This window comes from Oncorhynchus clarkii, chromosome 4 (assembly GCF_045791955.1).
Source record: "Oncorhynchus clarkii lewisi isolate Uvic-CL-2024 chromosome 4, UVic_Ocla_1.0, whole genome shotgun sequence".
Lineage (NCBI taxonomy): Eukaryota > Metazoa > Chordata > Actinopteri > Salmoniformes > Salmonidae > Oncorhynchus > Oncorhynchus clarkii.
In genome coordinates this window covers 45,767,883-45,790,216 of record NC_092150.1, presented here as the reverse complement: position 1 = coordinate 45,790,216, position 22,334 = coordinate 45,767,883, and the positions used below count along the sequence as shown (strand labels likewise).

The following is a 22,334-nucleotide window of genomic DNA, read 5'->3' as shown; positions in this document are numbered from 1 at the left end:
TAAATAAAGGGGTTATAAAACATTCCATGTGCCAGGGATCAATACACCCCCCCCATATGTTGCAAAAGCAGCTTTATAGGTATACTCCCCTGCCCTACACTCTGCTGTAAAATTCCTCATTAAACAGATGAATGACTAGACCTTCATACAACTGGGCTCAACGGCCAAATAAGGTAGTAAACGTAATGTAGTACACATAATGTGTGAATACTATAGTTAACTCATTTAAAATCTGGTTTAACCGTATTGTTTCAGTTTCACGAATAAACGGTCAGTGTTAATTAAATAAACATTTTTAGAATGTATCTCATTCTAATAGAGCCTTTGCTGATTCATGAAAAGAGGGAGAAGCATGAGAATTTATACAATGAGGAAACAGTGTCGGTAAGACACGCCTGGTTTTACATATGCATGAGATTTCGAGAAACCCTTCTTGGTTGAGAAACAAAAGTTGCCTTGGAGCGATGAAAAAATAAGTCCGTGAAGACGAGGGAAAAATGAACACATCGCCAAGAAAAACCCTGTAACTTAGACATCACAAACGTTTGTATATAATGCGTCTGCAGAGATATGTAGACGGATCAATCTCGAGATAATGCAAATTAGGCAAGTGCGTTGAAGTTTGACGAGGTAGTTGATAATCAAGCTCATATTTTTCTTTCTTCTGGAGTCACAAAGTTGGCATCGGTAGCCTAATTTACTTAAGGCGGGTGCGGAAGGCTTTTCACCTGACAAAAATTATGTGAGAGAGGCCGATAAACCGTTAGATTTTAAGAATAATACTTGATTTGTTTTTTTTACCGGGTTATGTAGCGACCTATGAATTTTAGGGGCAGTAATACGAAACTATTGGGGTTAGAGGCGACTTTTGTGGATCGTTTACAACACTGGGCCAGACTAAAACTAAACTTTTCAATGTTATGAAATAGTATCAAAAAACGAACTATACATTTTATATTTGAGATATTGATAACCTATCGTAGGTAATTCAAGTTAAATATATTGGCGTAATACCGAGGTAAAAGCCCAACTCAGCTACCTCTATGAGCTAACGTTACCTTGATAAAAGTGGTTCGCTCAATCGTGGGAGAAGTGGACTTTCATTTTTCCCCCTCATCTACCCTGCGGATTACTAAATGACACTTAGTCAATAGATCCTATCAGCTAGTCAGTTTTATCATTTCGTTTTTAGACAATTGTTGAAAGTATTTTACGAAACGAATCATGTCTGCTGAGGAGGAGAGATTCAAGCTGGTCGTAGTGGGCGGGGGCGGTGTGGGGAAAAGTGCCTTGACCATACAATTCATTCAGGTGAGAGAATCCCCCAACTGTTTGGACATTGTCAACTGTGTGTTGTTTTGTTTGTCTTGAACTTGTCACATCTTCTGATGTGACTAGTATGTTGTGGTGGTCATTGAACTTGTGCATATTAACCCATATAGGCCAACCCGCACAGTCTTGACCCATGCTCTCCTATCTTTTTCGCAGTCATACTTTGTATCGGATTATGACCCAACCATCGAGGACTCCTACACCAAAATATGCACAGTGGATGGGAAAGAGACACGATTAGACAGTAAGTCATACTGTGAGTTTACTGACGTTCTTTGCTCCAAGAATAGAGGGAAAGCGTAAACTACTTGAGTCGGTGAGTGAGCAAGGCCAAATCTGTCTGTATGATTCACCAACATCTGCTCTGTAATGACTTGCAGTTGGCAGATGTTGATGCTCTAAGCCAAGGTGTAGTCTTTTCACTATGCCGTAACAAAAGTGTTTCTGTCCGTCTGTGTTCATATTCAAGGAAGATAACAATATGTAAGTGCACTATGGCCTGTTGGCCCCTGTCGAGTCGGTTAACCCTGGACATTTACGTCTAAAAGGACCCATGAGGACCAACGTGAAGTTCATAGGAGCATGTCAAATGAAAGCGAAGTCTATATTATTATTTTTTTAAATTAAGACATATGTATGTATGTATGTATGTATGTATGTATATATATATGTATGTATATATATATATGTGTATATGTATATGTGTTTTTAACCATTTCCATCCTAAAAATGAGGAATAATCAAAGGCTTCGAATTCTGGTTGTACTGATGGAAAAGGGGTCTTAGACAACATCTACCAGATAATTGTTTTAAGGTATTATAAATACATCAAAACACAATGTTGAAGTAAAGACCCCTGCCAACTAATATGAACACTTATATTTAGTTACAGAGAAATGATTTGCCTTCTGTAAGTTTAAGAAACATTGCCTTGTCTTGTGCATTCTGTTACCAGAAACACACACATCTAAAATATTTTCTAAGGAGGATAATGAAAGTTCACATAAGTAACAAGCAAAGGTAGACCTCATAATTCGTTATAGGGGTTTTACTGATATCAAGTTTGTTTATGAATTATTAAGTGATTAAAACTTGTAATTCTGTTACCAAATCCGTAATGGAATTACCGAACAATCAGTAACGGAATTACTGCGATTGAATTGGCTAAAATGGGAAGTCATAGTAGTCACAAACCATTTACATTTGAGTCAACTTGTCACACGCTCTTACCCAGATTGACTTACAGTAGTGAGTGAATACATTTTGGTACTTTTTCCCATACTGGTATCAAACCCACAACCCTGGCATTGCAAGCGCCATGCTCTACACGGAACATTTGGGTCCAATGTGGGTCACCTGCTACTGTCCTCCCTTCAACTGGCATACTGTTATCTTCTGCTCATAACTGTTTTCTTTCTCTTTCTGTCGTCTGGTGGTCAAAGCAAGACTGTGAAAACGGTCTCGACAACGCTCTCTCTTTTTCTCTTTCTTTCTTTTTTCTTTCTCTCCTTTCTGCCGCTCTCTTCTTTTAATCTCTCTCCAGTTAATGTCACCTCTCCCAACTCTTACTGATACCTACCATGACACCTAACCACCTACCCTCTTTCCATTTACTATAACAAGCATCCTCAACCACTGAGCACCAACCGACAACGGACCTCCATGGATGTTGAAAAGTAATTGAAATTTGGTCAATCCGCCCAATATCTACTGTACTGAACTGTACTCTACTGTGCTGTATTGTAATGTCCAAACTTGAGAAACACAGACATCTATGATTTGTTCAGATTTGGTCTGGTCCGGACCAACCAAAACTGGTCTTCTTTGGAGGCAGAGCTCATTAGAATAATACCCAAATATGCAAAAGAAGGATATTGCATATTTCTAGCTTTTGTGTACTGGTATCGGTCCAGAGGAGTTCCGATCTATGCGGTAGCGAGGAGTGGTGTAAACAGATGACGAGTTGGCTTTGTAAGTTGCAAAAATCGAAACAATATATTTAATGTTCATCGAATTGCACTCGGCCGGTTCAAGAAGTGGAAACAAAATTCAGTGCGTCGCAGCGGGATAGTGCGTCTGTATTTCTGTGATGGACCCCGGATCTGTGGATGATGAAGTTTTTTATTTATTTTTATTTCACCTTTATTTAACCAGGTAGGCAAGTTGAGAACAAGTTCTCATTTACAATTGCGACCTGGCAAAGATAAAGCAAAGCAGTTCGACACATACAACAACAGAGTTACACATGGAGTAAACAAAAACAGTCAATAATACAGTAGAAAAATAAGTCTATATACAATGTGAGCAAGTGAGGTGAGATAAGGGAGGTAAAGGCAAAAAAAGGCCATGGTGGCGAAGTAAATACAATATAGCAAGTAAAACACTGGAATGATTGATTTGCAGTGGAAGAATGTGCAAAGTAGAGAGAAATAATGGGGTGCAAAGGAGCAAAATAAATACAGTAGGGAAAGAGGTAGTTGTTTAGGCTAAATTATAGATGGGCTATGTACAGGTGCAGTAATCTGTGAGCTGCTCTGACAGCTGGTGCTTAAAGCTAGTGAGAGAGATAAGTGTTTCCAGTTTCAGAGATTTTTGTAGTTCGTTCCAGTCATTGGCAGCAGAGAACTGGAAGGAGAGGCGGCCAAAGGGAGAATTGGGTTTGATGATGAATATGTAGCAAGGGCCAGCCAACGAGAGCGTACAGGTCGCAGTGGTGGGTAGTATATGGGGCTTTGGTGAAAAAACGGATGGCACTGTGATAGACTGCATCCAATTTATTGAGTAGGGTATTGGAGGCTATTTTGGAAATGACATCGCCGAAGTCGAGGATTGGTAGGATAGTCAATTTTACAAGGGTGTGTTTGGCAGCATGAGTGAAGGATGCTTTGTTGCGAAATAGGAAGCCAATTCCAGATGTAACTTTGGATTGGAGATGTTTGATGTGAGTCTGGAAGGAGAGTTTACAGTCTAACCAGACACCTAGGTATTTGTAGTTGTCCACATATTCTAAGTCAGAGCCGTCCAGAGTAGTGATGTTGGGCAGGTGCAGGCAGCGATCGGTTGAAGAGCATGTATTTAGTTTTACTTATATTCAAGAGCAATTGGAGGCCACGGAAGGAGAGTTGTATGGCATTGAAGCTCGCCTGGAGGGTTGTTAACAGTGTCCAAAGAAGGGCCAGAAGTATACAGAATGGTGTCATCTGCGTAGAGGTGGATCAAAGACTCGCCAGTAGTAAGAGCGACATCATTGATGTAAACAGAGAAGAGAGTCAGTCCAAGAATTGAACCCTGTGGCACACCCATAGAGATTACCAGAGGCCCGGACAACAGACCCTCCGATTTGACACACTGAACTCTATCAGAGAAGTAGTTGGTGAACCAGGCGAGGCAATCATTTGAGAAACCAAGGCTGTCGAGTCTGCCGATGAGGATGTGGTGATTGAGAGAGTCGAAAGCCTTGGCCAGGTCAATGAATACGGCTGCACAGTGTTGTTTCTTATTGATGGTGGTCAAGATATCGTTTAGGTCCTTGAGCGTGACTGAGGTGCACCCTGAAACCAGATTGCATAGCGGAGAAGATATGGTGGGATTCGAAATGGTCGGTAATCTGTTTGTTGACTTGGCTTTCGAAGACCTTAGAAAGGCAGAGTAGGATAGATATACAGTGGGGCAAAAAAGTATTTAGTCAGCCACCAATTGTGCAAGTTCTCCCACTTAAAAAGATGAGAGGCCTGTAATTTTCATTATGGACTTCAACTATGACAGACAAAATGAGAAAAAAAAATCCAGAAAATCACATTGTAGGATTTTTAATGAATTTATTTGCAAATAATGGTGGAAAATAAGTATTTGGTCAATAACAAAAGTTTATCTCAGTACTTTGTTATATACCCTTTGTTGGCAATGACAGAGGTCAAACGTTTTCTGTAAGTCTTCACAAGGTTTTCACACACTGTTGCTGGTATTTTGGCCCATTCCTCCATGCAGATCTCCTCTAGAGCAGTGATGTTTTGGGGCTGTTGCTGGGCAACATGGACTTTCAACTCCCTCCAAAGATTTTCTATGGGGTTGAGATCTGGAGGCTGGCTAGGCCACTCCAGGACCTTGAAATGCTTCTTACGAAGCCACTCCTTCGTTGCCCGGGCGGTGTGTTTGGGATCATTGTCATGCTGAAAGACCCAGCCACGTTTCATCTTCAATGCCCTTGCTGATGGAAGGAGGTTTTCACTCAAAATCTCACGATACATGGCCCTTTTGCAGAAAAACAGCCCCAAAGCATGATGTTTCTACCCCCATGCTTCACAGTAGGTATGGTGTTCTTTGGATGCAACTCAGCGTTCTTTGTCCTCCAAACACAACGAGTTGAGTTTTTACCAAAAAGTTATATTTTGGTTTCATCTGACCATATGACATTCTCCCAATCTTCTTCTGGATCATCCAAATGCTCTCTAGCAAACTTCAGACGGGCCTGGACATGTTTATTTCTTCAAACCAAGCTGCTTACCTATTGCAGATTCAGTCTTCCCTGCCTGGTGCAGGTCTACAATTTTGTTTCTGGTGTCCTTTGACAGCTCTTTGGTCTTGGCCATAGTGGAGTTTGGAGTGTGACTGTTTGAGGTTGTGGACAGGAGTCTTTTATACTGATAACAAGTTCAAACAGGTGCCATTAATACAGGTAACGAGTGGAGGACAGAGGAGCCTCTTAAAGAAGAAGTTACAGGTCTGTGAGAGCCAGAAATCTTGCTTGTTTGTAGGTGACCAAATACTTATTTTCCACCTTAATTTGCAAATAAATTCATAAAAAATCCTACAATGTGATTTTTCTGGATTTTTTTTTTCATTTTGTCTGTCATAATTGAAGTGTGCCTATGATGAAAATTACAGGCCTCTCATATTTTTAAGTGGAAGAACATGCACAATTGGTGGCTGACTAAATACTTTTTTGCCCCACTGTAGGTCTGTAGCAGTTTGGGTCAAGAGTGTCCCCCCCTTTGAAGAGGGGGATGACCGCAGCTGCTTTCCAATCTTTGGGAATCTCAGACGACACAAGAGATTGAACAGGCTAGTAATAGGGGTGGCAACATTTTTGGCAGATAATTTTAGAAAGGAAGGGTCCAGATTGTCTAGCCCGGCTGATTTGTAGGGGTCCAGATTTTGCAGCTCTTTCAAGTTAGAGTTGCAAGCACAATAACCATCTACATACCCTCCTGTTATTCTCTTTTTTTCTCGCCATCCAGGTGAGTGCGCATTATCAGTCACGAGGGGGAATTTTATTCCCAGCAGATAATATCTGAGGTAGTTGAGTAACAATTTTATAGCCAGCCCCTCTCGGTCAACCGTGGCATGTTTTATTTCCCTCCCTGAGAGCTTACTGCTGATGTAGGCTATGGGGTGTTCAACCTTTCCCACTCCCTGGGAGAGGACCGCTCCGATACCGACTATGGACTATGAACTTCTCAGATTGAGTTCAGTGTGTCACGTCGGAGGGCCTGTTGTCCGGACCACAGGGTTAAATTCTGAGTCCGACTCTTCTCTGTATATACAGTGCCTTGCGAAAGTATTCGGCCCCCTTGAACTTTGCGACCTTTTGCCACATTTCAGGCTTCAAACATAAAGATATAAAACTGCATTTTTTTGTGAAGAATCAACAACAAGTGGGACACAATCATGAAGTGGAACGACATTTATTGGATATTTCAAACTTTTTTAACAAATCAAAAACTGAAAAATTGGGCGTGCAAAATTATTCAGCCCCTTTACTTTCAGTGCAGCAAACTCTCTCCAGAAGTTCAGTGAGGATCTCTGAATGATCCAATGTTGACCTAAATGACTAATGATGATAAATACAATCCACCTGTGTGTAATCAAGTCTCCGTATAAATGCACCTGCACTGTGATAGTCTCAGAGGTCCGTTAAAAGCGCAGAGAGCATACTGTTGTGAAGAAGTTTAAAGCCGGATTTGGATACAAAAATATTTCCCAAGCTTTAAACATCCCAAGGGGCACTGTGCAAGCGATAATATTGAAATGGAAGGAGTATCAGACCACTGCAAATCTACCAAGACCTGGCCGTCCCTCTAAACTTTCAGCTCATACAAGGAGAAGACTGATCAGAGATGCAGCCAAGAGGCCCATGATCACTCTGGATGAACTGCAGAGATCTACAGCTGAGGTGGGAGACTCTGTCCATAGGACAACAATCAGTCGTATATTGCACAAATCTGGCCTTTATGGAAGAGTGGCAAGAAGAAAGCCATTTCTTAAAGATATCCATAAAAAGTGTTGTTTAAAGTTTGCCACAAGCCACCTGGGAGACACACAAAACATGTGGAAGAAGGTGCTCTGGTCAGATGAAACCAAAATTTAACTTTTTGGCAACAATGCAAAATGTTATGTTTGGCGTAAAAGCAACACAGCTGAACACACCATCCCCACTGTCAAACATGGTGGTGGCAGCATCATGGTTTGGGCCTGCTTTTCTTCAGCAGGGACAGGGAAGATGGTTAAAATTGATGGGAAGATGGATGGAGCCAAATACAGGACCATTCTGGAAGAAAACCTGATGGAGTCTGCAAAAGACCTGAGACTGGGACGGAGATTTGTCTTCCAACAAGACAATGATCCAAAACATAAAGCAAAATCTACAATGGAATGGTTCAAAAATAAACATATCCAGGTGTTAGAATGGCCAAGTCAAAGTCCAGACCTGAATCCAATCGAGAATCTGTGGAAAGAACTGAAAACTGCTGTTCACAAATGCTCTCCATCCAACCTCACTGAGCTCGAGCTGTTTTGCAAGGAGGAATGGGAAAAAAATTCAGTCTCTCGATGTGCAAAACTGATAGAGACATACCCCAAGCGACTTACAGATGTAATCGCAGCAAAAGGTGGCGCTACAAAGTATTAACTTAAGGGGGCTGAAAAATTTTGCACGCCCAATTTTTCAGTTTTTGATTTGTTAAAAAAGTTTGAAATATCCAATAAATGTCGTTCCACTTCATGATTGTGTCCCACTTGTTGATTCTTCACAAAAAAATACAGTTTTATATCTTTATGTTTGAAGCCTGAAATGTGGCTTCAAACATGAAGTTCAAGGGGGCCGAATACTTTCGCAAGGCACTGTATCAATGATGTTGCTCTTGCTGCGGGTGATTATTTGATCCACCTCTATGCAGACGACACCATTCTGTATACATCTGGCCCTTCTTTGGACACTGTTAACAAACCTCCAAACAAGCTTCAACACCATACAAGACTCCTTCCATGGCCTCCAACTGCTCTTAAATGCTAGTAAAACTAAATACATGCTCTTCAACCGATAGCTGCCCGCCCAACTAGCATCACTACTCTGGACGGTTATGACTTAGAATATGTGGACAACTATAAATACCTAGGTGTCTGGCTAGACTGTAAACTCTCCTTCCAGACTCACATTAAGAATTTTCAATCCAAAGTTCAATCTAGAATCGGCTTCCTATTTTGCAACAAAGCCTCCTTCACTCATGCTGCCAAACTTACCCTCGTAAAACGGATTATCCTACCGATCCTTGACTTCAGCGATGTCATTTACAAAATAGCTTCCAACACTACTCAGGCTACATCCAATTTGCTATCACAGTGCTATCCGTTTTGTTACCAAAACCCCATATACTACCCACCACTGCGACCTGTATCCTCTCGTTGGCTGGTCCTCGCTACATATTCATCATCAAACCTACTGGCTCCAGGTCATCTATAAGTCTTTGCTAGGTATAGCTCCACCTTATCTCAGCTCACTGGTCACCATAACAACGGCCACCCGTAGCACGCGCTCCAGCAGGTATATTTAACTGGTCATCACCAAAGCCAACACCTCGTTTGTCCGCCTTTCCTTCCAGTTCTCTGCTGCCAATGACTGGAACGAATTGCAAAAATCATTGAAGTTGGAGACTTATATCTCCCTCGCTAATGTTGTGTCAACTGTCAGAGCAGCTTACCGATCGCTGCAGCTGTACACATCCCATCTGTAAATAGCCCATCCAACCAACTACCTTCCTCATCCCCGTTTTTGTCTTTCTACTCTTTTGCACACCAGTATTTTTACTTGCACATATATCACTCCAGTGTAAATTGCTAAATTGTAATTACTTCGCCACTATTGGCCTATTTATTGCCTTACCTCAATTTGCACCCACTGTATACAGATCTTTCTATTGTTATTGACCGTACATTTGTTTATTCCATGTGTAACTCTGTTTTGTTGTTTTTGTCACACTGCTTTGCTTTATCTTGGCCAGGTCGCAGTTGTAAATGAAAACTTGTTCTCAACTGGCCTACCGGGTTAAATAAAGGTGAAATATATATATATTTTTTAAGTCCCTGTCAAAGTCTGGTGCTCTTAGCACTGGTTTTGCGCACAGAGCTTTCTAAAAGTTAAAGGAAGCCATCTTTGCTGCTTGAGTCCATCTCACATGTGTGGGGAGGTCTTTCTTGGTCAGGTCGGACAATGGAGCGGCTATAGAGACATAATTTGGTATAAAGCACCAGTAGTAACTTGTGAGCCCTAAGAAGGATCACACCTGATTTTTATGCCTTGGCCACTCTTGGATAGCCTCCACTCTCTTTGTCTGGGGGCGTATGACACCACATCCAATAGTGTACCCCACATATTCTGCCTCACTTAACCCGAGCCTGCATTTCTTAGCTGTCAAGCCCGCTCTCCTTAGGCTTCCCAGCACGGCCCATACCTGTTGTAGGTGCGTCTCCCAGTCTTCGCTATGGATCATCACGTTGTCGATGTAAGTGGCCATGTAGGCTCGGTGGGGTCTGAGTAGCTGTCCATTAACAGCTGTGACGTGGCGGTCTCGCTGTGAAACCCAACGGTAATTTCACGTAATGGAAAAGGCCGCCAGAGGCACCTGCATATAGCCTTTCGTGAGATCTAGCGTAGTTATGTAGCTCGCCTTTCCCAATCGCTCTATCAGCTCATCTACACTGGGCATTGGGTTCAAATTTGGAGATGTCGTTCAGGCTTCAGAAGTCGTAATAGAATATCACCGTTACGTTTGGCTTCGGAACGAGAACTAACAGACCATGCACTGAGACGCTTCTAACTCCCCAACCCAGCATTTCTCTGACTATTTCTTTGTCCCGCAGAATGGATTCTGTAAGGCCTTAAGTTCACTATTTTGCCTGGCTCTGTGTATATATGATGCTGGATGAGATTTATATTCCCTTTGAGGGAAGAGAATACCTCCTGGCGTCGGACCACTAGGGCATGTAGGTCCTGCTCTTGCTGGTGTGTCAGTGACTTCACGACCTGCACCTCTAGTTGGGGTTGATCTTGTTGGGCTGCGGGTTGGGAGCAGAACCTAATATCTTAATTTCTCTCATGGTACTCCTTCATAAGGTTGATGTGGTATAGCTGTTCAGGTTTTCTCCTACCTGGCTGCCTAACTCTGTAGTTTACAGGGGATACTCTTGCCATTACTTCCATTGCGCTAAGATCCAATGTACCTTATCTCCTACAAATGTTCCAGGATCCCTCGGCACGGCCTCCCATTTAACAGTTAAAACAGGGAGAAGTCCATTGGCAACTGGGGTATCTCCCTAATAGCAAACAATAAGTGAAGTAATACCATGTCCCAGTTCCTCCTGTCCCATTCCACAACCACCTTTTATCATCGACTTTACAGTTTTATTCAAGTGTTCTCATGAACCATCTGAGGATGAAATATGCTTGAGTGTATCTGTTTAACCTGTTACAAGGCACACAAGTCTTTCATTATGCGGGACATAAACGGGGTCCCTGCCAACTCGGGAGAATATCTGAAACAACTCTTTAGCAATACCTTTTAGTGGACATATTACGCAGTGGTATGGCTTTGGCGTAGCATGTGGAAAAATCAATTACCACCGGTATACAGTGGCTTGCGAAAGTATTCACCCCCCTTGGCATTTTTCCTATTTTGTTGCCTTACAACCTGGAATTAAATTAGATTTTTGGGTGGTTTGCATCATTTTATTTACACAAAATGCCTACCACTTTGAAGATGCAGAAAAATATTTTTTATTGTGTAACAAACAAGAAATAAGACCAAAAACAATTTGAAAACTTGAACGTACATAACTATTCCCCCCCCACCTTTTGCAACAATTACAGCTGCAAGTCTCTTGGGGTATGTCTCTATAAGCTTGGCACATCTAGCCACTGGGATTTTTTGCCCATTCTTCAAGGCAAAACTGCTCCAGCTCCTTCAAGTTGGGTGGGTTCCAATGGTGTACAGCAATCTTTGTCATACCACAGATTCTCAATTGGATTGAGGTCTGGGCTTTGACTAGGCCATTCCAAGACATTTAAATGTTTCCCCTTAAACCACTCGAGTGTTGCTTTAGCAGTATGCTTAGGGTCATTGTCCAGCTGGAAGATGAACCTCTGTCCCAGTCTCAAATCTTTGGAAGACAAACAGGTTCTCTCAAGAATTACCCTGTATTTAGCGCCATCCTTCAATTCTGACCAGTTTCCCAGTCCCTGCCGATGGAAAAACATCCCCACAGCATGATGCTGCCACCACCATGCTTCACTGTGGGCATGGTGTTCTCGGGGTGATGAGGTGTTAGGTTTGCGCCAGACTTAGGGTTTTCCTTGATTGCCAGAAAGCTACATTTAGTCTCATCTGACCAGAGTACCATCTTCCATATGTTTGGGGAGTCTCCCACATGCCTTTTGGCGAACACCAAACGTCTTTGCTTGTTTTTTTCTTTAAGCAATGGCTTTTTTCTGGCCACTCTTCCGCAAAGCCCAGCTCTGTGGAGTGTATGGCTTAAAGTGGTCCTGTGGACAGATACTCCAATCTCCGCTGTGGAGCTTTGCAGCTCCTTCAGGGTCATCTTTGGTCTCTTTGTTGCCTCTGATTAATGGCCTCCTTGCCTGGTCCGTGAGTTTTAGCGGGCGGCCCTCTCTTGGCAGGTTTGTTGTGGTGCCATATTCTTTCAATTTAAAATAATGGATTTAATGGTGCTCCGTGGATGTTCAACGTTTCTGATATAGTTTTACAACTCAACCCTGATCTGTACTTCTCCAACTTTGTCCCTGACCTGTTTGGAGAGCTCATTGGTCTTCATGGTGCCCCTTGATTAGGTGTGGTGCCCCTTGCTTAGTGGTGTTGCAGACTCTGGGGCCTTTCAGAACAGGTGTGTATGAGATCATGTGACACTTAGATTGCACACAGGTTAATTTTATTTAACTAATTATGTGACTTCTGAAGGTAATTGGTTGCACCAGATCTTATTTAGGGGCTTCATAGCAAAGGGGGTGAATACATATGCACGCACCACTTAAAAAATTAAAAAAAAATATATATATTTTTTTTAAATCTTGGAAACATGCATTTTTTTCATTTCACTTCAACAATTTTGAATATTTTGTATGTCCATTACATGAAATCTAAATAAATTTAAATTACAGGTTGTAATGCAACAAAATAGGAAAACCACCAAGGGGGATGGTGGTGCAAGGCACTGTATATTCGTGCTCCCGGGCTGATTTGGGAATAGGACCTACCAGATCCATGGCTATCTATTCAAAGGGTGTTTCAATGATGGGGAGGGGCCAGTTGGTTTCTGTAATTTGCTGCAGAGGCATTATTTTTGGCACTTGTCACTTGACTTGCAGTACTTCTCTACTATCACTTGTAATGTGGGGCCAGTAGAATCTACTCATGGTGTGCTTTTTAGTTTTGTCTAGTTTTGTCTGCGCCAGGTACCGTACCATGTCTCTTTATGCTCTAGGCCCCTTCTCTTAACCACCAGTACTGTAAGCCCTTTATGCAGTAATAAGGGGGGGTTAATAAGGGGGGATTGACGTTCTCCATGTGCTTCCCATCCATCACCTTCACTCTGTGTTGCGCCGAGACCAGGTCTGGGTCCTGCAGCTGTGTGGTGCTAAACTGTCCTGTCAACTCATCAGATAAATTAACGTCTTGGCTGTCTATTCACACCGGGGCCCGTGCGGGCCCTTGGTCTCTTCCGCTCTCCGTTTTGATACCTAAGCATGTATCCTCCGGTCTTTTCTTGAAACAGCTGCCTGTGCCTCTGATCTTGAATTTCATTTTCTTCCTCCCCTGCTCTTGATCTGGGTGACTTCTCCCTGGAGTGCTAGTGGGGCATATCGGTTACGTGCCTTTTGGGGATGTGTTTTCTCTGAGTGTGCCAGTGACTGCTTTGCATTGCTTACACGCACTGGTGCAGTCTTGGGGCTGCTCTGTTTAATCCGCCACAAACTCTCAAACAAATTAGTCTCTCCCTAGCAGTACTGATAATTGGTTCACCACCCCCACCTTCATAGTGCACTTGCCTTGTGGAGTAACTAACGTAACCTGCACCACTGTGTCGCCATGGATACAGGAGACTGACATCTGTTCCTGACATAAATCTCCCTCCTGTACTAAGTGTGACCGAACTAGGGTAATCTTACATCGCTTCTGCATCCTCTCCTTGGACTTTTAATACCGGGGCTCCCTCCGCGGTCCAACACTGCGGGGATAGATTACATGGATGTGCACCCCTTGAACCGGAGGAAGGCTCAGTGGGCACCAGAAACACTGTCTCTCTCCAACCCCTGGTCAGCCATATTAGTTGATACATTTGGGCTCTTGCTGACTCGTTGCTATCGAAGGTCAACTCGTGGAAACGCTTGGCCTGTGGATTCAGACAGCACCGGGATAAGATTTTGGCTTTTAGTTTCTTAGTTCTCTGCATCTGCAGGATCCAGGTTGAAATACGCAGCCTGTACACACCCAGAAAGTAGGGGGCCAGCATCCCTGCCCACTGCTCTGGGGCCCATAGTTCTCTTACTGCTGACCTAATTGAATGATAGCAGAGATAGGCCTCTATTATTTGAATCACTTACGCAAGCAGTAGTGTAAAGTACTTCTTATGGGCAGGTGGGACGGTAGCTTCCCACCTGGCCAACATCCGGTGAAATTGCAGAGAGCAAAATTCAAACTACAGTATTATAAATATTTAACTTTCATAAAACCACAAGTGTAATACATCAAAATAAAGCTTAACTTCTTGTTAATCCAGCCGTTGTCAGATTTCAAACACGCTTTACGGCGTTTTAAGCAAACCATGTGATTATCTGAGGACAGCTTCCCGCCTACAAACACATGAAAAACATATTTCAACCAGGCAGGTGCAACACGAAAGTCAGAAATAGTGATATATAAAATGCCTTACCTTTGATCTTCTTCTGTTGGCACTCCAAACGGTCCCAGTTACATCACAAATGGTATTTTTGTTCAAGAATGTCCTCTTTATATCCATAACTCAGTTTAGCTGGCGCGCTTCAGTCAATAATCCACCCAGTTTCTCTCCATCAAAATGCATACAAAATTAATCCCAAACGTTACTAATAAACTTTTCCAAACAAATCAAACAACATTTATAATCAAACCGTAGGTACCCTAATACGTAAATAAACAATACAATTTAAGACGGAGAATCGATATTGTCTTTACCGGAGAATAATACCAAAGAACGCACTCTCTTCCACACGCTTGGAAACACTACAGCCAGAATGGGAGCCACCTAGAAAAACTACAATTTCTGGCTCATTCTTCCAAAAACCAGCATGAAACTCTTTCTAAAGACTGTTGACATCTAGTGGAAGCCCTTGGAACTGCAATCTGGGAGGACTTGGCCTTATAATAAAAGTGATAGCCATTGAAAATAATGGTAGGCTGAATTTTTTTTGGGGGGGGGGTTTGTGGACTGCCATATCAGTTCTGTTACATTCACAGTCATAAGTTTAACGGTTTTAGAAACTTTAGAGTGTTTTCTATCCAAATCTGGCAGATTCACAAAACATGAATGCCTCGTTTGTAAATTATGTCCAACCCTCTGACATAATTTACAAACGAGGCATTCATGTTTAGTGAATCTGCCAGATCAGAGGCAGTAGGGATGACCAAGGGTGTTCTCATGATAAGTGCGTGAATTTGAACATTCCTCCTTTCCTGCTAAGCATTCAAAATGTAACAAGTACTTTTAAAAAATTGTGCTGTCTGGTTTGCTTAAGGAATTTGAAATGATTTATTCTTTCACTTTTTATACTTAAGTATATTTAAAACCAAATACTTTTAGATTTTTACTCAAGTAGTATTTTACTGGGTGACTTTTACCTTAATAGAAAATGACTCAAGTATCTTTACTTTTACTCAAGTATAACAATTGGGTACTTTTTCCACCACTGCACGCAAGCTCTTCCTCTTTTAAGCTGTTCTTTGTCTTTTGTCTCTGTCCTCTTCTGTCATTTTATCCTCTTTGTTCTATATTTGTCCCCCACACCTCTGGATGGTTCAGGATACATCACCATGAAGAGAATGAAATTCATATCCTTAATTATATGCATTCCTGTATAGTACAGATCAGGGATGTAAATCCACTTCACCTACTGTTATTCAATGACCAAAATACCTTATTTTAAACTCAAGGTGTCCTGTCATAACTGACACCCCATTCTTTCAGCAGACATCTTTGAATCTTAATTCGGAGCAGATATTTAACCGTTTTTGGAAAACGTGGTCGCATAAACTGATTTTATCATAATTATTTTTTAGAAACTTTGCATCTGCTCAGTTCTATCAGTAAATGTGTTTTTGTGAAATGTTCTATGTAGATTGTGCATAGAGTTGTATGGTTTGAACTTTTAAATCAATGTTTTTTGTTTTGCATACATTTTAAAGTGAAAATCTGAGCTGAAGCGTAATTCCTACTGACACAAAAGGAGGGTGTTGCGCTTGTCAGTGAGCCTTCCTTGCACCCCTCCTGCATTTGTTACTATGTTGCATCTACAGTGCATTCGGAAAGTATTCAGATCACCTGACTTTTTCCACATTTTGTTATTAAAGCCTTGTTCTAAAATACATTCAATTATTTTTTCTCATCTTTAATTTTTATTTTTTTACTTTCACCTTTATTTAACCAGGTAGGCAAGTTGAGAACAAGTTCTCATTTACAATTGCGTCCTGGCCAAGATAAAGCAAAGCAGTTCGACACATACAACAACACAGTTACACATGGAGTAAAACAAACATACAGTCAATAATACAGTAGAAAAATCAGTTTATATACGATGTGAGTAAATGAGGTGAGATAAGGGAGGTAAAGGCAACAAAAAGGCCATGGTGGCAAAGTAAATATACAATATAGCAAGTAAAACACTGGAATGGTAGATTTGCAGTGGAAGAATGTGCAACGTACAAATAAAAATAATGGGGTGCAAAGGAGAAATAAATACAGTAGGGGAAGAGGTAGTTCTTTGGGCTAAAACACAATACCCCATAATGACAAAGCAAAAAGAGGTTTTAGCAATTTTTTCAATTGCATAATAAAAAATTAAAGCTTATTTACATAAGTATTCAGACCCTTTGCTATGAGACTCAAGATTGATAGCCGGTGCATCCTGTTTCCATTGGTCATCCTTGAGATGTTTCTTCAACTTGTTTTGGAGTCTACCTGTGGTAAATTCAGTTGATTGGACATGATTTGGTGAGGCACACACCTGTCTATTTAAGGTCCCACAGTTGACAGTGCATGTCAGAGCAGAAACCAAGCCATGAGGTTGAAGGAATTTTAGAGAGCTCCGAGACAGGATTGTGTTGAGGCACAGGTCTGGGTAAGAGTACCAAAAAATCTCTGCAGCATTGAAGGTCCCCATGAATACAGTGGCCTCCATCATTCTTAAATCGAAGAAATTCGGAACCACCAAGACTCTTCCCGGCCAAACTGAGCAACTGGGGGTGAAGGGCCTTGGTCAGGGAGGTGACCAAGAACACAATGGTCACTGACAGAGTTCCAGAGTTCCTTTGTGAGATGGGATAACCTTCCAGAAGGACAACCATCGGTGCAGCACTCCACCAATCAGGCCTTTTATTGTAGTGGCCAGTCAGAAGCCACTCCTGGCTGTCTATTCTCACCATTTGGAGTTTGCCAAAAGGCACCTAAAGGACCCTCAGACCATAAGAAATACGGTTCTTTGGTTTGATGAAACCAATATTGAACTCTTTGGCCTGAATGCCATCACATCTGGAGGATACTTGGCACCATCCCTACGGTGAATCATGGGGGGGGGGGGGGGGGCAGCATTATGCTGTGGGGATGTTTATCAGCGGTAGAGACTGGGAGACTAGTCAGGATCGAGGGGAATATGAATGGAGCAAAATACAGAGATCCTTGATTGAAACCGACTCAGGACTTCTGACTGGCGTATAATGCTTTGTCATTATGGGGTATTGTTTGTAGATTGGTGTGTGTGTGTGTGGGGGGAGTTTAATTTTAGGCTGTACCATAACAAAATGTGGAAAAGGTCAAGGGGTCTGAATACTGTCCGAATGTACTGTATGTCACTATACATATTTATCCCTGTGTATGTACATCTGAATCTCTCTCTGTGTGTGTGTGTGTGTGTGTGTGTGTGTGTGTGTCTGTCAGTCTTGGACACAGCAGGTCAAGAGGAGTTTGGGGCAATGAGGGAGCAGTACATGCGCTCAGGAGAAGGCTTCTTGCTGGTGTTCGCTCTGAATGACACTGGCAGGTAAGAATCGTCTGGGTGAATGCATCCACCCAGACAATCTCGAGTCATAGGCAAGCTGTAGATTGGAGATTCAAAACAGTATTCCCAACTAAACAACATAGTCCTCAGAGCTAAAGCATTTGTCAGGGCTACGGTACTCAAGGTTTCAGGAAGGCAACGTCACTGTATGCAATTAGGGATGCAAATTTTGGTAAATTTAGCTGCCAACTAACTGACCCTCATTAACCAGTCCAACGAAGGGTAAAAAATGGGAGGCTCGCTTTACGAGTTGAGATTGAGAAATAAAAATAGCTCCTTTTTAGTCAATGCCACAAGGTTTTAACACGCGGTTGCATTTAGAATTGTTGTTTGTTGTGCAATGACTGGGCTTACAAAAGCAGGTTTCACTCCATTAGCCTACAGGCTTTTTGAGGAGCTACTCTCGCACTGTCTGGTAGGCTATTCCTCTCCGCAAACTAGGCTCTCTGTGCTGTGCACATGTGATACATTTGATTTATGACGACTATTGAAAATACACATGCGGCAATTTTAATGTCAAAAAATTATGCAAAGTAAAATATAGACCCAGGTTCCCCAAAACTTGCGGCCCGAATCTGGCCTGTGGGTGGTTTTATTTGCCCCCCCTCCCCCACCCCCCAGTTTTCTGAGCAATAAATACATTTGAATATTCATTGTTGGACATAAGACACCAGGAAATCAGCTCCAAGTGAGTTTTTTTATTTTGGAAATATATTCCCATGCATTATAGAGATGTGATCATATTCAAATAATAATCATTACAAATAATTGATTTGATTTATATTGCACTTTTCTACCAGCTGAGGTACTCAAAGCACTTTTATATAGTCAGGGGAAGACTCCCCTCACACACCTCAGAGATGCACAGCGACCACTACACATCAGGTGGAGAGGTGAGGAGTGATGTATGCGATTAGGAATGAAGGGGATGATTAAGTGGCCATGATGGAATGTGGCCAGGTAGAACATTTTGCCATGACAACGGGGTGAACACCCCTACTCTTACAATAAGCGCCAAGGGATTTTGAATAACCACAGAGTCAGGACACGCGTTTAACGTCCCATCCAAAAGACGGCACCCTACGCAGGGCAATGTTCCCAAATGTAATCAAGGTTTGAAATTATTATTTTAGTCAAAATGTATATCTGTTCTTGTCGTACAATTTACAGTCAAACTTTTTTAAATGATGTTCTGTCCCCCCGACCGTCTGTTCAAGAACAATTGGCCAGCGGCTGAATCTAGTTGATGATCCCTGTAGAGACCAATAAGCATGACTAGTCAAATACATTTTTGGCTGCTAACCGATTTAACTGTTAACCGTTAACATCCCTATTTGCGACGCAAACGCAGCACACTCATGATCATTTATTCATTCCTTGAGGTGTTGAGGCATTCAAGCCATGGTCAGTATTACACTTAGTCTATACTTAGTCTGGTTTCGGCCGTGCAACACTAATCAAAGAGTGCTACAGTAACTAGGGGAAGTGAGACTTGTTATAGGCGTTCACCTCTCATAAGTGTCGCATTCATGACATGGTGTCAAATACAGGCAGCGTAATGAGCTGCTGTAGTAGTTCTCTCTGAATTGAAAGGTGGATGGGTGCAATTGCACCTTAACAGAGTTCATGTGTGCCGTTAGTTTAGATTAGTTGTGAAGCTCCTATGAATTGCAACAAGCCCTTGCCCTCTTATGAGCTGTAGAATGGGTCTTAAAGGTGCACTGCAGAAGTTCTGTCCCCATGCGGCGACGAGTCTAAGTACAAACACAACATTCTAAGAACATATGTAGAGCTTAGCCTAATATAACAATTGTCTGTATTTATTTATGAACTGTACCTTTCCCCCCAGACTTGACTCCTGCCAGGTCACACAGGATGCCTGGCTTGATTTGGCAGGGTTCGATAGATGTCCTTTGTGTCCTGGTAGGACACAGGCTACCCCTCCCACTTCTAGTGTTTGTTGTCATGTTTGTTGTCACTGTGCTGTCGTCTTTGTACATTTTAAAATAAGAGTATACAATTCAACAAACAAAAAAGAAGTTGGATTTATGCAAATGAATATGCCACTGTTTTAGGGGGTATGTACACTTGTTGTTTTTTACAGTAAATTGAATGAATGGATTGCACCTGGACATAAAGCACTTGTGATCAGTTCCTAATGTGTTCTCGTTTCGACCACTTTCCTTCCCTTTTTTCAGTTACAATGAGATCCACAAGTTCCACACCCAGATACTGAGAGTGAAGGACCGGGATGACTTCCCCATGGTGCTGGTGGGGAACAAGGCTGACCTGGACCAGTCGAGAGTGGTACTGGTCTTCATTGTTAAAAGAGATCTTCTGCTAGCTTTAATGCCAATTTAGATCCTACCGGTTCAAAATCTCAGGCCTTGAAAATACGTTTGAGTTGCCAACAGGTGGCGAGTGGCTACAAGTGTTTCTTTGGCTAGATCTAATAGCAACTTCCTAATCTTACACAGTTTAATGGAATGAGGAAATGAAACTCGCCTGGCGAGCAGCTCGCTTTTAACCTGAGTGCATGTACCTCTCTCTCTCTGTACTGCCTGTAGATCTCCAGAGAGGAGGCCCAGGGATTTGCCAGAGAGAACAGGATCCATTACATGGAGGCCTCGGCTAAGAACCGCTACAACGTAGACGAAGCCTTCCTGGAGGTGGTGCGAGCTATAAGGTAATGTCACAACGTTAACAGCTAGCTGCAAGGTAGGCTGTTTTAAATATTTTATTATGTTGCAGAAAGCTGTAAGGTACTTTATAATAGGTCATCATGTTTATAGCTAGATGATTAGAAGAGTTGGTGACTAGAGGCAAAGTTGAGGGACAGATGTTGTGGTGTCCATTATAGCCTGCTCCTGAGTCGAAGCATCCAATGCTCTTTCCCTCACTCTCTCTCTGTCTCTCTCTCTCTCTCTTTCATTCTCTTTTTTTTTTAAACACAGAAAGTTTCAGGAGACTGAGAGTCCCCCTCTACCTGCAAACCACACAGGAAAACGGAAGAGCGGTGGCTGCCCCTGCACCCTCCTTTAACTGTCCCCTCCCCTGGCATAGCACTGTTGTCACAGAGACCAAAACCTCCTCACCTCACCACTGATGCAAGTCTTATCTGACTTACCTGGAGGGAAATGGGAAAATTGGGCAAGGGGGGGGGGGGGGGATATACACTTGGAAATGCAAAAAAAACTGTTTGGTCAATGGGGCAGGGATGTGTGTGGGAGAGCTTGCTTACGTCAATGGTGGGCAAAGTGGTGTTACATTTTTATGGTTTCATTCACACATAGAAATTAGCATCTTCAAACTTTTTTTTCCTATACTTTTTGTATTTACGGTTTTGTTATTTCATTATTGAATAAGGATGTAAAGGGAGGCCTTGAGCTAGATGAGAAGAGAGCAAGAGATGAGTCCACAGCCTGAAGAAAGAGTGAGAGAGGAGGGATGGTAAGGGGGAGATCTCACAGATACTGTGTTTTAGGTGGCCTCCTACATTGGGTCAACCTGATGTAAGTCACTGGTTTGACGTTGCTGGAAGGAATGGGATCATTTAGAAACTAGAGGGTGCTGTTATTCATACCTACAACAGAAAATAAAGGGAGCCCAGTTAAACTGACTAGACAAATTGGATTTTTGAAAAACTGCATGGAATCGAGTGAGATAAAGAAGAAGCAGAATGAGAGTGGAAACAAATGTTTGAAACACTGGTATTTTTTCACGGTGTAGTATCCATGACCACATAATATATTTTTTGCACAACTTCAACTTATGGACTGGTAGGCAAAAGTAGTTTGACACTAAAGTACTATTGTTTATTTTAAAATGATTGGGTGGAAGTTTAGGCTGTCCAGGTACTTTTTGTCTGTGCATACAAGTGTAGGCCTGCTTTTTAAGTCATTTTTATTGTAATGCTGTTTGCAAATTTTTTGTCACACTGCTTACCAGCCATGTACATCAAGGAGTTCGTTTTTGAACTGTATTAAATGAATGAGTCAAAGCTAATGAAGATCCGTTGAAAAGCTGCAGACAAGGCATCATTCCTATCAACCAAAATACTTGTGGGTCCAACAATGACAACAAATGCAGTGTATTTATAATGTTGGTGTTATGTAAAGTTCAATAGTATACAGGGTTAACTGAATTAACAACAGAGACTGAATGTAATATGGAATTTTCTTAAATTTGCGGTATGGCCTCGTCTCCGGGGATTGCTCCTCAGAGCCAGATGCTGATGACGGGTAGCCCTACACTGGGCAGCTGGCATCGGAAACCAACTCCGCTGCCCATTATTATAACTGGGGGAGGGGATGGTTGTCGACAACTGTTGATGAGAAAGTGCGAGAACATGGGTAAGTTGACATATAAATACATCGTAAGATTGCCCATTGGCTGCGAGAGAGGACGG

The 22,334-nt window shown here is 42.1% G+C and overlaps 1 protein-coding gene across 1 annotated transcript; it reads left to right on the top strand.

Annotated features, from left to right (window-relative positions):
- Window positions 1–377: 377 nt before the first annotated feature.
- Window positions 378–21,931, top strand: LOC139406880 (ras-related protein R-Ras-like). Its single transcript, XM_071150004.1, has 6 exons — window positions 378–1,311; window positions 1,489–1,576; window positions 17,806–17,908; window positions 20,125–20,233; window positions 20,494–20,612; window positions 20,881–21,931. The coding sequence occupies exons 1-6, from the start codon at window positions 1,225–1,227 to the stop codon at window positions 20,966–20,968; spliced, it is 594 nt and encodes a 197-aa protein (XP_071006105.1). The 5' UTR covers window positions 378–1,224; the 3' UTR covers window positions 20,969–21,931.
- Window positions 21,932–22,334: the final 403 nt, after the last annotated feature.

What these genes read in the sequence shown, in the direction of transcription:
- LOC139406880 (XM_071150004.1), top strand. Translation starts at nt 1,225, where the DNA reads ATGTCTGCTGAGGAGGAGAGATTCAAGCTGGTCGTAGTGGGCGGGGGC. An exon ending in GCTCTGAATGACACTGGCAG is followed by an intron (nt 17,909 to 20,124) that starts GTAAGAATCGTC and finishes CCCTTTTTTCAG; the next exon opens with TTACAATGAGATCCACAAGT. An exon ending in GAGGTGGTGCGAGCTATAAG is followed by an intron (nt 20,613 to 20,880) that starts GTAATGTCACAA and finishes TTTTAAACACAG; the next exon opens with AAAGTTTCAGGAGACTGAGA.